The following is a 14,548-nucleotide window of genomic DNA, read 5'->3' as shown; positions in this document are numbered from 1 at the left end:
CCCTGGGAGAATTAGGGGTTGATATATGAAGTCCCCCTATATGTGACAGAACAGGGTCTGGTAATATGGCCTAGATGCTCAGCCATATCCCCTTAAAGCAATCACATTGTTATATGATTCTAAGCCTTTAAGATCTGCCTTGGGACAGGTTGTTTAGCACTTAACAGGTAAGTTATTTTGGGTATGTTGCTCGGGCCTTTGGATGAAAAAGATAGTGTCACTGACAGCCAGCGATGCATCTGGGGGCGGCTATGATAATTACACTGTGGTTGGTGCTTTGTGTTTGCATCAGAAAACATGGCATGAACTCCCCTTAGCTTTGCAGCATGGGTATTCCATTCCCTAAAACGAACACTAGACAATGCAGTTTGAGTTCCCTCAAACGGGAAAGTGTCAGTTTAACATGGCTCCCTGAGAATGGAACGAGACACTGCATCCTCTTTTTTTGCCAAGCCTCGGATTATGTATTCTTCCAGTTCCCTTTTATACTGTGGTCTTGCCGGTAGTGACATCACAGGCTGTTGCCTGGCCAGTGTTATTGTCGTGTTTATGTGCTTCAGACACCGGTCATGCCAAAGTTTTTACCCCAAATACCATGTACTTACATATTCTTCCTTCTGAAAAACTGCTAATTTCATTACCTTCAACAAAACTGAAAATATTAATAAGACATTTGTCTCAATATATAGTCAATACTTTTATTTGCTACATTAAATTGCTACATGAATCGCATCAAGAATCAAACTAATTTCCACATGCATGCATTTCCACGGTCAAAGCTGTTGTTAAGGACAGTGCTGAGGTAACTTTTTGTGCATTCTAGAGGTTTAAAGGAGAATAAAGTCAAATGACCCCTGTTGTATCCTATATTATAATTTTTATTTCTTGGAAAAAAAAAAGAATATCATATCTTGTTGCCATGATTTATTGCAGGGTCTGAAATAATTGAGTATAACATAATTCTAGTGCATAGGTCTTTAACCCTGCTCCTGGAGACCCACCTGCTAAGTGTAGTTTCATCTTGCTCTAAAGCTGAAGAGCATGATTAGTTGGTTTAGGCGTGTTTTATTAAGGCTGATTCTAAACTCTGCAGAACAGTGTGGCTCCAGGAGCAGGGCTAAAAACCTCTGGTCTAGTGTTAAAATGCAATTGAGACAAGTTTAACTCAAGATTATATCAAAACACATAATTATGTCTCTAGGACTGAACCAGCTGTAGTGTTTAGATATCTCCTGTAGCTATCCATTTTTTTATTAAAAACTTTGAGTCATGACCATACTAACAGACCTCGTTGTCATGCGGTGGCAGTTGTTGAAGGAGTTGCTTGATCCGATGTTTTTCACCAATGCTGTTGACATAAGGAACCTTATCCTCTGGGAAAAAGCTGTAATACTGATGAACCTGTGTTTACACAAACATAAATAGACAGAGATAAACTGATAAATAATTCAAATAAACAGCGAGGAACGATATCAAAGGTTTGTCATAATAAAGACTACAGACATTGTGTATATAGGGGAAGATGGGGGACATGGCCCCCTTAAGAACAATGGGGATTTACTTTTAAACTGTAACATATTTACATATAAATTTAGCATGTGCAGAAAAATGATGGATCAGCCACTTTTTGTTTCTGCTCCATTTAGTTTTGGAGCATGCCTTGGTTTGTTCCTTTGGTTACATATGATTTGCAGATGCTTCTCGATAAGTCCTTGTATATACACTCTCTTTTTTATTTATTTATTTTTTCTCCTGCCGCTTATTGTCTTGATATTTGGGGTTAAAGCTCAGTTTCTCTTGAGAATTAATTAATCCTTGTGGATTAATAAACAGTATGTTTGGATGTGTTTGTATTCTCCTATGTTGTGTGATTACTACAGTATAACACAAAGCCCATGACAGAATAACCAGTTTTAAAAAGTATGGGTATACAAGTAGTTCTGCTCTGTTTGGAGCAAAAAGGACGAACCGTCAAGAACCACACAAGGAACTTTTCAGATGTGGCATGCCTCACTCACTTCCCAGTTTGCTCGCTTTGTGTTTTTTACTGCGTTAGCCTGAGTGAGTGATTTTAGGCATGCCTGCCCAGAGATGGTCCTCGGGGGAGTTTCGCCACATTTGTGGAGTTGGTGCTGTGAACAATGGATCTCCATTCTCTGCTTCATTCACAGTGCGATTGCCTGAGCCTAGCGCAAACAGAAAACCCCAGTCTGCCATGATGCATGAGCCTGAAAAGAGGACAGAGTCAACTAGCACCCCAGAGCCCGAGTTACATTTTCCCCACTTATACCGTCCGTAATGAAATCACCTGTGCTCCTGCTGACCTGTCCAACATGAAATCTCCTGTTTCTCCACTGGTTCCATCCAGCACAAAATCTCCTATTTCTCCAGAGTTCCCTCCCAGCCTCTCTCTCCCGCCTCCTCTTCTAAATTTAAAAACCATTGTCCTTAGTCACTCCGGCTCCACCTCTATTTTCAGAGTTCCCACTTCCTCCTTGGTCCCATAAGCTGACTGCTCCACTGTGGCCCTCAAAAGCCTTTAATATTCACATGAAATTACAAAATGAAAAATAGCATAGCCATGCATCAAAAGTGATAATCTATGGTCAAGAGAAAGTAGTGCCATCTATTGTCAAAAGAAAAAGATGGGAGATAATTTTACCCCACTAAATAAGTGGGTCTAACGACTGTTGCATTAACCACTTAAAAGTTGTGTGTAAAATCAAGGGGACTTGATCAATGTGTTGGTCTTCAGGTCAGTCATTACACAACTTCGTCATTTTTTTATTTTTTTTTATTTGGCAAAGATGCATCAGTGTCAAATTTAAAATGGTGGTCATGGCTTAATATGTAATACTAAACAAAATCATGTATGGAATGTGCTTTTGCATTCTCGTCTATACTGTGGTAGTGTTTGAATAAATTGTAAATTTATTTTCTCAATAAAACCTTTAAACTATTAATTTACATTTATTGTCTAATTTATGGTGTCACTTGACTATATATAGGCATATTTAACTATTATATACATAAATTTAAAATTATGACGCAATGCACTTATTGTGGATGTGTCATTGTGTATGTCTCTTGGCAGATTTTCATTTGCCACGATTGAAGTTGAAATATGGGTAGGTTTATGGTTGAGGTACCATCAGTATAGTATGAAATATTATTATATGAAGGTTTTATTATATTATTATATTCATACATTATATGAAGGTACTTTAAATGTAAGCACAATGTAACAACATACAGTTAGGTCCATATATATTTGGACACGGGCACATTTTTTGTTATTTTAGCTGTTGACCAAAACATATTCAAGTTACAGTTATATAATGCATATGAGCTTTAAAATGCACACTCTGAACTTTAATTTGAGGGTATACTCATCAAACGTGAAGGAACGGTTAAGGGATTAATATGTACCTCCCCTTTTTCAAGGGACCAAAAGTAATTGGACAATTGACTCAAAAGCTCATGGACAGTGAGCTATTCCTTCATTATTTCTACATCAATTGAGCAAGTAAAACGTCTGGAGTTGATTCTAAGTGTGCCATTTGCATTTGGAAGATGTCAGACAATTGTTAGGCTTCAAAAACAAAACAAATCCATCAGAGAGATAGCAGAAGCATTAGGAGTTACCAAATCAACAGTTTGGTACATTCTGAGAAAAGACGAATGCACTGGTGACATCAGACATCGTCCACACAAGACATCAGTGGTGGATAATCTGAGGATCTTCTCTATGGTAAAGAAAAATCCTTTCACAACATCAATTGAAGTTAAGAACACTTTACAGGAGCTGGACGTGTCACTGTCAAAGTCTACAATCAAGAGAAGACTTCACCAGAGCAAATAAAGAGGCTTCACCACAAGCAGCAAATCATTTATAAGCCTCAAGAATAGGAAGGCCAGATTAGAATTTGCCAAAAAAACATCTAATAAAGCCAGATCACTTCTGGAAAGGCATTCTTTGGACGGATGAAACTAAGACCAACCTGTATCAGAATGACGGGAAGAAAAAAGTATGGAGAAGGCTTGGAACAACCCATGATCCAAAGCACACAACATAATCTGTGAAACATGGAACAGTGTGATGGCATGAGCATGTATAGCTTCCAGTGGCACTGGGTTACTGGTGTTTATTGATGATGTGACAGAAGAACGAAGCAGCCAGAAGAATTCTGAAGCGTATATACTGTCTGCCCAGATTCAGCCAAATGCAGCAAAGTTGGTTGAATGGCGCTTCATAGTACGAATGGACAATGACCCAAAACATACAGCAAAACAATTCAGGAGTTTTTTGAAGGTAAAAAAAGTTTAATATTCTACAATGGCCAAGTCAACCAAAAGTGATCCAAGTGATCCAAAATGGATCAACCCGATCGAGAATGCATTCCACTTGTTAAAGACAAAACTACAAAAGACCCACAAACAAACAACAACTGAAGTCAGCTGCAGTAAAGGCCTGGCAAAGCATCACAAAGGAGGAAACCCAGTCTCTGGTGATGTCCATGAGTTCCAGACTTAAGGCAGTCATTGCCTGTTATGTTTATTTGTCAAATTACATTTGCGCCCCTGAAAATAGGGTGACTGTGTATAAAAATGGTTGTAATTCCTAGGCATTTTGTTATATTTTTGTTCAGCCCCTTACATGAAAGTCTGTACTTCAATTTCATCTTGATTGTTTCATTTGAATTCTATTCTGGTGGCATACAGAACCAACATTATGAAAATTGTGTCAGTGTCCAAATATATATGGACCTAACTGTATATGTTGTTGGATTACAAATTTATAAAATGATAAATCTAGGTTCCAATGTAATAGTATATAAACTGAAACATTGTGTTTTACATTTTGAGGTAAAGATGATGACATTCTAAGATCAAGTCAGGCAGCCCAGGTGTCTGAGACATTAACCTTTTGTCTTTATGCACTTCCTGTCCATTTGACAGGGTCCCAAGTTAAAGGTGAATGCTAAAGGTCAGGCACAGCTGTGCCTTTGTCTCTATGATAATGTGAAGGTATGGGCGATACTGTCAGGCTGATTGGATTAACACCTATGCATTTGAATCACATTGTTATGCTGATGATGTCAGGGCTGGGGAAATTCTGGTAATGGGCCGATTCCTGTACTGCATTTGCATGCTTTGTTTAGATTGTGTCCACCTCTATGTATCCCTCCCCCTCGAAAGGTATAAACTCTACTGTGCTGAGATATAGTCAGACTTGGATGACTGCAGCGACGCACAGTGAGTTCTCAATAAAGAGTAACTTCTGCTTGAAAGATATCCCAGCGTCTCCTGGTCTCTGCTTCGACGAGGAAAAAGTTTCCTACAATGTATAATTAGCCCACAATAATTAGCCTGTACTGTATCAAGTAGGTGCAAGGATTTCTTTCTCATGTTGGTGCATAGTAAAGACAACAAATATAAAATTGGTCCCAAAATTCTGTATTTTATAGGAAATCCATGAATATGTACAGTAATTTATTTCATGTAACAGAATAGCCTACTTTATAATAAATAAATATCTCTTACTCTTGAACATTTTTCTGGTATATATGTGACCTTGGACCACAAAACCAGTCATAAGGGTCAATTTTCCGAAATTTAGATTTATACATCATCTGAAAGCTGAATAGATAAGCTTTCCATTAATGTATGGTTTGTTATGAGAGGACAATATTTGGCTGAGATACAACTATTTGAAAATCTGGAATATGAGGGTGCAAAAAAATCTAAATATTGAGAAAATCTCCTTTAAAGTTGTTCAAATGAAGTTCTTAGCAATGCATATTACTAACCAAAAATTAAGTTTTGATATATTTACAGTAGGACATTTACTAAATAGCTTCATGGAACATGATCTTTACTTAATTTTCTTAATTTACTTAATTAATGATTTTTGTCATAAAAGAAAATCAATAATTTTGACCCGTACAATGTATTTTTGGCTATTGCTACAAATGTACCCCAACGACTTAAGACTGGTTTTGTGGTCCAGGGTCACATATATTCTATATATATTCTCCACATTATCCTTTGAAATTGTCACAGATACACTAGACTCCCTCTCTCCAGCTATGCCACTGGTCATGGTTCATTTGGATTCACCTAAATACTGATCAAACCTGTTCCTAAATACTGATCATTTAGGATTCCTCATATACTTTGCATTCTTATTCAATCATTGTAGACACTCATTGTTGCTGGTACCGCTATTAAATACAGACTTATCGTTACTTCCATACAGACTTCCCAACATTCTGGTGTTCTCAGCAAATGTGTGTGTGTTCATGGTGTGTGTGCCTTTTAACAAGAGAGACATTTATGGACACTAAAGCCGCTTTTCCACCAAAATTACCCGGAACTTTTTTCCCCCCAGACCTGTTGCTGTCTGCGTTTCGTGGTTTAAAGTACAGAGAAGATTAGGCAAATAGACTGGTGACATAACGTTAGGTCTGTGCACGTTTCTCAATACAAAGTACGCAAATTTCAGACTTGCATCCTCTGTAGTTCAGACTTCTCTAGACTCCGGAGTGTGAACACCCATGGAACGACGCAAGTCCGGCAATTCTGCAAATGGAACAGCAGCGTACTGAACTAAATGTAGTTCAGGGAACGTACATACATTACAATGAAACAAAATATTATATCAAACATTGTTGTTTTCATTTTCATTTTAACATACAGTATTAATAGAACAATAGAATAAAGACCAAAGATTACCTGTTAGATTTACCCAAAATGAATTATATCTTATGTTTAACCACTACAGAGACATCAGAGCCAGCGGCAAATGTCAGAAGGACTAGCCGAGGCTATTCTCCTCTCTTCAGGATACATGAGCACTGAGCGCCCGGTGATCGCGTGGAGCTCACTTCTCCGAAATCGGCAAAGCACATTTTCAAATAGGCGCTGTTTTTATAAATAAACCGCAGATTTGAGTTTTAAACAACTACATTCTCGCCTGAAATACTTTTAAAACTACATTTCATGACAAAATAACAGTAATAAAAAAAAATATGTAAATAAATAATACAATGAAATACAATGCTACATGAATTCAACCAATCAGCATGTTCAGTGCCCAAGTCCCGCCGTCAAAAGTTCCGGACCATTGAAAAAGTACTACCTCACGAGCAGGTACTTTCTGAGGGGCAAATTTTTACCTGGAATTTTATTTAGATCCTGGTTCCTGTGGTGGAAACACAACGAGTACTGACCCAAAGTCAAATTCCTGGGTGAAGTTCCTGCGGTGGAAAAGCAGCTTAAAAAATTTAACTGGAGTTCCCTTTTCATGTCCTTACTGACACATCATGGCTATGGATATTCAGTTGAATCAACAAACTGATTTCAACTGAATAATGACTTCAATGTTGTCTTTTTAGAGCTGCTTTAAAGCAGAACTGAATACTTTTTGCATCATGCAATCATTACTTTCTTGTTTATCAATTTAAAGCTGCTGTGACAATCTATATTGTATGAAGCACTATAGAAATAAAGGTGACTTAGCTTGACTTGACCTGAAGTGCTAGTAAGATACCTTGGTTGTCTGTGTCTTGTCTAGGACTTTTATGCCTAAAATAACTAAATTAGTGCTGTCAAAATTAGCGCGTTCACGCAGGAGATTAATTTTTTTCAATTTAACACGTTCAATTTCCTTTTTTTTTTACGCAATTAACGTAGGGGCGTGGCTAGGGTTGGCCATCCCACTCACAATTGCTGTTTCTGTCACTTTTTGACAAGAAGTGCATTTATTCAGTCGCAGAACGTCTTTACGATCACATCAAACCTAAGACATTTCAGATACGCGCTCCAACTTCACCTCAGCACCAGACGCGAGTCAAACGAATGCGGAAATTGTTCTCATAGCGCGTGCTTTTCAATTGCACACACAAAGACACTGGCGCGCCATGTACCCTGTATCATTTTATATCAAAGCACAAAATAAACTACGTGCATGCATTGTCATGGTCAGTTAAGTCACGAAGTTACCAAAAAAGGCGATTAAAGCTGCCTTAAAACTGTGCATGCATGTAATATATTATATATGAGTCACATTTAAAAACATGTCTCTGAAATGGTTTTCAAAACTGTCCTGGAGCAGCCCAGCACTGTCTCCCTCATCTAACACACCAGATTCAACTCGTCAGTTCATTATTAGAGACTTTAACCCCCAGTTTCACAGACAAGGCTTAAGCCTAGTCCTAGACTAAAATGTAAATCTGAGCTGTTTCAACCGAAAGAAACTTGCACTGACTGATCTTAAAACATGTCAGTGCCTTTGTTTTGTCTTAAGATGCACACCAGTAATGTTTTTTTCTAAGGCATGTTTATAAAAATTACTTAAATGTCCTAATTAAACTGTGGCCTAATCCTGGTTTAGGCTAAGCCCTGTCTATGAAACTGGGCCTAAGACCTTGAAGTGGGTCAGAAAAGGTAAAGAGATTTGAGAAAAAATATGATGCATGTCAGATCTGTGTCACGTTCAGCAGCGGCAGCTCTTAAAGAAATAGCAGCCAAAATAACCTAATAACCAGCTGCTGTGTTGTTGTAATAATCAGTCCACTGGAGGCGAGTTTAAGAACCCAAGTGCAGTTTATTGAACAGAGTGGTCCAAAATACAAACATAATCCAGACAGACGAAGACTTGACTTGAAACAGACTTGGAACAGACTTGACTTGGCATGAACAGACTTGACATGAACAGACTTGACTTGACATGAACAGACTCACCAACAGCAGGGTTACAACAGCAATACACGACAAGAGACAATGGAACCAATGGGCTACTTCTATCAAACAATGGGTGTCACGTGACATGAACAACCAATGGGGACAAGACATGAATAAAGCAACCAATGAACAGACAGAACTGATAATCAAATAACAAGACAATAGGCCTGTTCGACTTCATACAGCGCAGCAAAGATCGGCTGCCGCCTGACAAAAGTAATACATTCTGGTTAGAACTTTTGTCCGACTTTGATCGGTGCTGCAGCCACCTTACGAACGCATGTGCCATCAAAGTACCGCAAGAGCAAAATGAGATCCGCCACCGAGGTCAGGCGCTGCAGTTTCTCATAATCGGCTGCGAGAGCCTTGATGACGACACACTTTATTCTCATTGGTCAGATTCTGTGATGACAAGCACGACGTGTTGCGTGTTTATTCTAACAATTCAATTCCAATAATGCTCACAAATCTGTTTTTATAACAGTAAAAGCTTTTTTAGTGTAGTCGTTATCTTAAATCATTTTTTATCAAAAACACTGATAAAAGCATACCCCCACTTTATTGGTATTTAAATAGTATATATTTATGTTAAAGTTTATTCATGAACAGATGGCACTGTATTAAGCAGTATATGAAAAGTGTTTCTGTTGCTCATAAAAACGTTTCTGTGAATTTGACAAATATTGCATTTAATTCACTTTATCTGTGATAAGAGTATGGAAACACCATGCAAGCGTCATTACCAGCAGCATAAAGTGGCCATTCTGCCCTGACTGCAAGCTGCTACTCTCGCCAGACGGTGGCAGGCTAGTATAGTTCATCTCGAACAAGCCTAATAACCGATGAGAACATGACACACAGGCTGTGTTCAAAATGTCATACTATCAGACTACTCTTACTATTTCTGCAGCATCCAGTATGCATGCTGCGCATAGTATGCAAATTTTCTGTATGCATGAAATACCCTGATGACCTACTATATTTGTCAGAATCTACTAAATATAACTCAAGTATACTGAAATCAGTACAGAAGCTGTGTTCCGAATGGCATACTCTCATACAATTTCAACTATACTGCAGTATGCTGTGTGAATACTGAGAATAGTATGTGAACTCAGATAGCAAGATGGAACTAAGATGGCGGCGCGATCAGACGCAGCGGCTGATCCGGGTCCCAAAGACGGTGCTTTTATGTCTTTTAATGTTGTCTGTTCGTCTCCAAATAGTGTCAGTTTACCGCTAACTCATAAGGAAATCACCCCAGAACTCATCTATGATTGCCAAAGTCTTTTGGATATCAGCAACGCATACGAACATCAACTATCGCCGGCGGCTACTGAGAAGCTACAAGGCCTTTGTTTACTGCTGAAGCCGGACCTCGAGACCGCGGCCTCGCCTACTGATGCTACCCGCACAAGGCAGCGGTGTGAGAGAGGACGGAAGCGCGGTAAGCGCGGAGCTAGGCTAAGAGCTAACCCCACAAGACCGGCTCTTCCAACACTCATGCTCTCAAACGTTCGCTCTCTGGAAAACAAACTGGACTTAATTCAACTCAGTCGGTCTACACAGCATGAGGCAAGGGATTGTTGTGTGTTTGCTTTCACTGAAACATGGCTAAACGACAACATCCCGGACTCCGCCATTCAGCTGCACGGGCTAACCAACTTCCGAGTGGATAGAGATTCATGTGTGTGTATATCAACAAAGACTGGTGTAACAATGCTGTGGTATTATCAAAACACTGTTCATCGCTGGTGGAGTTTATGTTTGTGAAGTGTCGACCGTTCTATCTGCCGCGGGAGTTCACGGTCATTGTTATTGTTGCGGTCTACATACCCCCGTGTGCTAAGGACGCTAGGGACGCGCTTTGTGAACTGTACAGCGCCATCAGTGAACAACAAACAAAAAACCCAGACGGCTTTTTCATCATAGCCGGTGACTTCAACCACACAAACTTAAAGACAGTTTTGCCAAAGTTCTACCAACATGTGATCTTTGCAACAAGGGGAAACAACACACTGGACTTTGTTTACACAACAGTAAAGAACTCTTACAAAGCTGTACCCCGCCCCCACCTCGGTACTCAGACCACACCACTGTTATGCTAATCCCAGCATATAGACCACTTCTCAAACTCGCCAAACCGGTTCAAAAGCAGATCACAGTATGGCCAGAAAATGCCACCTCAGCACTGCAGGACTGCTTCCAGGACACAGACTGGAACATGTTTAAAGAGGCAGCCACCTACAACAACCACACAGACCTGCATGAGTACACTGAAACTGTGACTGCTTACATCAAAAAGTGCACTGATGATGTGACAGTCACCAAGACCATCACCACACGTGCCAACCAGAAGCCATGGATGACAGCAGAGGTTCATGGGCTGCTAAAGACCAGAGATGAAGCATTCAGATCAGGAGATAAAGCAGCCCTCAAAACAGCAAGAGCCAGTCTGTCCTGTGGCATCAAAAATGCAAAACAAGTCATATGCTCAAAAAAATCAACAACTACTTCACAGACAGCAGAGACACACGGAGCCTGTGGCAAGCCATTCAGACCATCACTGACTACAAGCCCCCGCCACAGGCCTATGATGAGGACACATCCCTCCCCAATGCACTCAACCACTTTTATTCACGGTTTGAAATGCAGAATGTCACACCTGCACAAGAACTGCCCACACCTCCCAACGACCGGGCGCTTTGTCTGTCTCCAGCCGACGTAAGGAAGACCCTATCTAGGATTAACCCACGCAAGGCTGCGGGCCCTGACAACATACCTGGCCGTGTTCTGAGAGACTGTGCTGCACAGCTGACAGATGTCCTAACAGATATCTTCAACACCTCGCTGAGCCAGGCAGTCGTCCCCACATGTCTCAAATCCATAACAATCGTACCAAAGAAATCACCTGTGTCCTGTCTCAATGACTACTGTCCCATAGACTCCAATCATAATGAAGTGCTTTGAGAGGCTAGTCATGCACAACATCAAAACCAGCCTCCCCAACACAGTCGACAGTTTGCCTACCGTCCAAACCGCTCTACGGACGATGCAATTTCCTCCACCCTCCACCTGGTTCTTACCCACCTAGAAAATAAAGACTCCTATGTTAGAATGCTGTTCATTGAATTCAGCTTGGCATTCAACACAGTAATCCCACAACAGCTCATAAATAAACTAAACCTGCTGGGCCTTAACAATTCCCTGTGTAATTGGATCCTGGACTTTCTAACCGGAAGGCCTCAGTCAGTCCTTGTTGGCCACAACACCTCGAGCTCTACCACACTGAGCACAGGGGCCCCACAAGGCTGTGTGCTCAGCCCGCTGCTCTTCACACTGCTGACCCACGACTGCACTGCCAAGTTCAGCTCCAACCACATCATCAAATTTGCTGATGACACAACAGTGGTAGGTCTCATCAGCAACAACGATGAAACGCACTACAGAGAGGAAGTGGCACAGCTGGCTGAATGGTGTGGCACCAACAATCTGTCCTTCAATGTGGAGAAGACAAGGGAGGTTGTGATGGACTTCAGAAGAAACTCCATTGACCACCCCCCACTGACCATCGACAGCTCGACTGTGGAGAGAGTCAGCAGCACTAAATTCCTGGGGGTGCACATCACAGAAGATCTCACCTGGACCACCAACACCATGTCACTCTCCAAAAAGGCACAACAGTGCCTACACTTTCTCCGCCGGCTGAAACGAGCAAGTCTCCCTCCACCCATCCTCACCACATTCTACAGAGGCACCATTGAGAGTGTGCTGACCAGCTGCATCACTGTCTGGTACGGGAACTGCAGTGCTGCTGACCGCAAGACCCTCCAGCGGACAGTGAACACAGCTGCAAAGATCATCGGTGCCCCTCTCCCCTCCATCCTGGACATTTTCCTTACACGATGCACCAGCAAAACCAACAGCATCGTGAAGGACTCCACCCATCCCTCCCACAGTCTCTTCCAGCTCATACCATCAGGAAGACGGTACCGGAGCATCAGAGCCTGCTCCGCCAGACTGCTCAACAGCTTTTTCCCCCAGGCTGTGAGAGCCCTGAACTCAAATCACCCCGCCCCCCTCTGAAACCCCATGCAAACCCCTACCTCCTGAAACTGTTCCCCAACCAGCTGCTTGACTCAAAATGTATCTCTTTGCACATGTACAGTATTTGTGAAGCATTCGTATAGTTTGTATTTTTTATCTTCTACTTTTTAGTTTGTATAGGGTAAATATTTATGTGAAGCATTCTTATAGTTTGTATTTTTTACCCTTTATTCTTTTAGTTTGTATAGGGTAAATACTTATATATATATATATATATATATATATATATATACTTTATATAGTTAAATCTGTCAGTAGGTTAGTTGTGTATAGGTTTATAGTGTTTTTTTTTCCTCATTGTTGTATATCTGTATATATGTAGCACCGTGGTCCTGCGAGGCACGACATTTCGTTCCACTGTATGTCCTCACATGTAGTGGAATGACAATAAAGCTCAACTTTACTTGACTTGAATTTTCTGTATGCATGGAATGCCCGGATTACCTGCTATATTTGCTGAAATTTGATGTATGCATCTGAAGACGCTGCATGGGATACTGTTTCCCAGAACGCAACATGCTACATGTGATGTTTCATCTTCAAACACGTGAGTGAACTAGAGGCGGGGAATAGTAATTATAAATGTAAGACTTGTTTATGTACGTCTATACATGTAAACTACAAACTATCACTGTGCATCTAAAAACAATATCATTAATAGGACATAAATTGTACTTTAATCTCTACGGCACTTTTCCAATCAAGTCAAATAATGTTACCTTTATCTCTATAGCACTTTATACATTGTTTCAAAGATATTGCATAATAATATTAATATTTCAGTAATATAATATATAAATTAAATTAATGTTTCAATTATGCAAACAGAATTAAATTCTGCTGTCAAGCAGCTCTAAAAAGAAACGGAGTGTATTTACTCTAAGGACAAATAGACCAATTTGTTAGAGGCTATTTACATTAACTCCGCCCACCAATGCCTGGCTGAGATTGTCATGGTACACACAGCAAGGATGAACGAGGAACTCAAGACGAGGATGTAAACTCAAATAACAGACTTTAATGACTCGACTCAAGGCAAGGCAAGCCAAGGCAGACACAGACATGAACACCAGGGAGTAACGAGTAGACCAGACAAAATCAAACTGAACAGACAGGACTATAAATACACAGGATAATCATAGATAATTAGACAAACACAGCTGGACAAGAATAAACTAATAAGCACACTAAACAAGGACAGGAAACAAACCAAATATGGACACAGGAGGCGGGAACACATGACACACACGACACAAGGCTGACAGAGATAAACAGCACTGCAAAAGACATGTACATCTCTGTAGTATCAGTGGTGCAGAGAGTAAAAGATGCGAGATGTGTGCTGTTGATGTGAGCGATTCGAGTTCAATTCCAGCTTTTTGTCAAACTCATGCAACTCCTTTTCCCATCACATACCAGATTAGAAAGGCATTTATTTTCAATAAAACTTTAATTAAATATTTGAAAAGTGGAGATTAAACACCTCATTAATAATACAGTGTGCTTAGCTGTAGGTAGGTTTTTGTCCCAATAAAGTGGCATTCATCAAATAAAATTTATGATAATTTACCCATACTGTTGCTAAAGGGGGACTGGGTGGTGATGGCGCAGTGGATAAAACACATGCCTTTGGTATGAGAGACCCGGGTTCGAATCCACTGTGAGACACCAATGTGTCCCTGAGCAAGACACTTAA

At 40.4% G+C, this 14,548-nt stretch overlaps 1 protein-coding gene across 1 annotated transcript in view; it reads right to left on the bottom strand.

Moving 5' to 3' along the window:
* LOC306848232 (prickle-like protein 2) overlaps positions 1-14,548 on the bottom strand; it is a 55,648-nt gene that overhangs the window by 27,296 nt on the left and 13,804 nt on the right. Inside the window, exon 2 of the mRNA XM_079382651.1 lies at positions 1,288-1,401. Within this exon, the coding sequence (XP_079238777.1) occupies positions 1,288-1,401 (114 nt within the window). The remainder of the gene's footprint in view (positions 1-1,287; positions 1,402-14,548) is intronic.

Source organism: Barbus barbus, assembly GCF_936440315.1.
Source record: "Barbus barbus genome assembly, chromosome: 28".
NCBI lineage: Eukaryota > Metazoa > Chordata > Actinopteri > Cypriniformes > Cyprinidae > Barbus > Barbus barbus.
The sequence above is the reverse complement of the archived record's forward strand: the minus strand, read 5'-3'. Positions and strand labels throughout refer to the sequence as shown.